The sequence below is a fragment of the Sphaeroforma arctica genome (assembly GCF_001186125.1).
Source record: "Sphaeroforma arctica JP610 unplaced genomic scaffold supercont1.2036, whole genome shotgun sequence".
Classification (NCBI taxonomy): Eukaryota; class Ichthyosporea; order Ichthyophonida; genus Sphaeroforma; species Sphaeroforma arctica.
The window spans coordinates 1-2,653 of NW_014038522.1; the positions used below are offsets into that span (position 1 = coordinate 1).

At 39.0% G+C, this 2,653-nt stretch overlaps 1 protein-coding gene across 1 annotated transcript in view; it reads left to right on the top strand.

The window, feature by feature from the left end:
• Positions 1-251: 251 nt before the first annotated feature.
• SARC_12049 (hypothetical protein) overlaps positions 252-2,653 on the top strand; it is a gene marked incomplete at both ends in the record, with an annotated part of 5,048 nt that continues 2,646 nt past the window's right edge. Inside the window, 3 exons of the mRNA XM_014293851.1 lie at positions 252-501; positions 1,210-1,353; positions 2,073-2,149. Coding sequence (XP_014149326.1) covers positions 252-501; positions 1,210-1,353; positions 2,073-2,149 — 471 coding nt within the window. The remainder of the gene's footprint in view (positions 502-1,209; positions 1,354-2,072; positions 2,150-2,653) is intronic.

Below are 2,653 nucleotides of genomic sequence, written 5' to 3' on the forward strand. Positions count from 1 at the left end.
GTATAGAATATATAATATAATTCGAATTATATATATATATATATATATATATTTATATATATATGCATGTGTGTGTGTGTGCGAAGTACTAAGCGTGTGTTGGTGATATTTTGACGTACGGAAACTATTTCTCGCGCATTCTCTGTGCACGATATCCAAGTCCAACTGTTTTTCAAGTTGTTTTCTGATATCACGTTTTCTGTGAACTATGTTTATGTACTGTAATTCCGGGTTCTGTTTTCAGATGCTACATGCTATTTGGTGACGCCAAAAAGTCTATCAGCGCCGTCAATACGTCTGCGACCGAAGTTTTGGGTAAAAAGGCCAAAACGGCGTTAAAAAAGGGTACCAAAAAGGGCGCAATGCCCACAAATGGGGAAGGAGGAAAGTACAAGTTCCCGTCCGCAAATAGTTCGGTACCTGCGGGCGAGCATGTGCTTAGTGATGTGGGGCTTAATCACGACACTGCGGTTATAAGTAGCGGCAACGAGGATGCGGATGGTAAGTGTCGTTATTTAGCACATTTATGTTTAGCGTCATCTGTGTATATCATTTAGCATCTGGATATGTTGGTGTTTGTGTAGGATAGATCAGAGGATATTTGCAATGATTGGAATACAACCGAATCCAGGATTCTCATTTCCCCTTCAATCATTGGTATACCTTCCGATATTTCAATGATTATATACAATCAAATCCTGAATAGTTTATTGGTATAAGTTCGGATACATATATATCAATTGTAATTATTGGAGTACCTTCGGATATGTATTTGACCTACATGCATTAGTTTCCCCTCGGATGTATATTTCACATTCAGTTATGGGTATTCTCTCGGATATATATTTCACCTATATATTGATATTCCATTTACCATTGACACCTTTGTGATGCATGACGCAGGTGATGGATCGTTGGCTCTATATGTAGTCAGTAGTTATAGTCCAAGGCTAATGTTTGGTAGAGTATTGTCAATATAGTCGATTTGTTTTACATATTGAAATCGGATAGCAATGCAGCTTATGGTAGAATTAGCCTCCAACTTGAAGACATCCATTTTATATATTTCGGTATAAAAGTCAGCTAATCTTAGTCGTAGTCATCTATCCCCATATATTTTAAACAAGCATCTTAAAACTATTTACGCTACACATATATTATATTCAACACATATTACTAATTTCTGATTATTTACTACCGATGCTACAGACGAACCCGAGTGGTTGCAATACGCAACCTATAAGTCGTTCGGAGTTCCCACAGAAATTGCGGCCGGTGAGAAACGCGTTGCTATGACACCCACAAGAGCACTGCATCTGCGCAAAATGGGATTCCAGGTTTATGTACAGTCAGGTCTGTGGGTGAGAAATATTTACAAGTGTTATTAACGGTCCGTAGTGTAATGGACTATAAGGTTGCAGGTGTATGTACAGTCAGGTCTGTGGGTTGAGAGGAATATGTATATGTGTATTAATGTTCCGTAATGTGATGGACTATAAGGTTGCAGGTGTAAGTACCGAAAGGTGTGGAGTTTGCCCACAGCTCTGTACAAATGCATAGTATGGTAGTGGTACATAAACGTAATTTTTATTGTTATGCGTGAGTACGAATACTGGATATATACTCTACCTCTACGATAAGAAGGTTGCAGGTCATGTGTGCGAATGTGAGGGTAGACCCATATGTATGTACAATGTATCAATGTGAAGGTATATTCCATATATGTTTTGTAGGGGGCCAATGTTGGAGCATGTACACATATGATTGTATAGTGTTAGTTTTATTCATGCCCATACTACGCTTACATTCCATTTGCTCATAATGGGAGTTTATCTATCATTATAGCTTATCACAATACGGAACGTTCTCTTTATAACGTTTCTGAAACGGGCGTCTAGACTACCTACACCTAAAAACGGTTTCCTGACTGATACATGGCGTTGTTGGTATTTATTGGATACATCTATCCATACATACCACAACTAAACTGCACCATTATGGTGAGATTGTATTAGAACGTTAATACATTGATAGGCCAAGCGGGTTTTAATAACCATTTACATCACACGCAGGCGCTGGTGCTAAAGCGAACTTCACGGATGCAGAGTACAAAGCAAACGGAGCCGAGGTTATTCCCGATGTAGCCGAGGTGGGTATACGTTTATCGCTTATATTGGCGTGCGTGCCTGTATATCTTTTAGTTCTGCGTTAATGTGTGTGATGTAGTAGCGAGAGTTTGTTTCCGTATTTATATCATGGCTTGGGCCGAATTCATGTGGGATCAGACTACAAACAAAGTTTCAATGGCAGTCGCACAGGGCCACCTCTACAGACGGCAGCTGTGCTGTTTACTGTGACATCGGAATCGTTCTGTATTTAAACTGGACTCCGACATACCCAGGTTATATAAGGGTGAGAATGAAGACCCTTCATACATTTTCATAAGATGTTTTTCATTGCTTTTCTGGGAACGTTTGTACCTCACATGCGTTCAGACTACTTTTTCATACATTTTCATAAGATGTTTTTCATTGCTTTTATGGGAACGTTTGTACCTCAAATGCGTTCAGACTACACCCGGTTCAATGGTTGAAAAATCCATATTCATCTACACACATACCTTTTTATATTGATAGTACACATGCACAAAAGT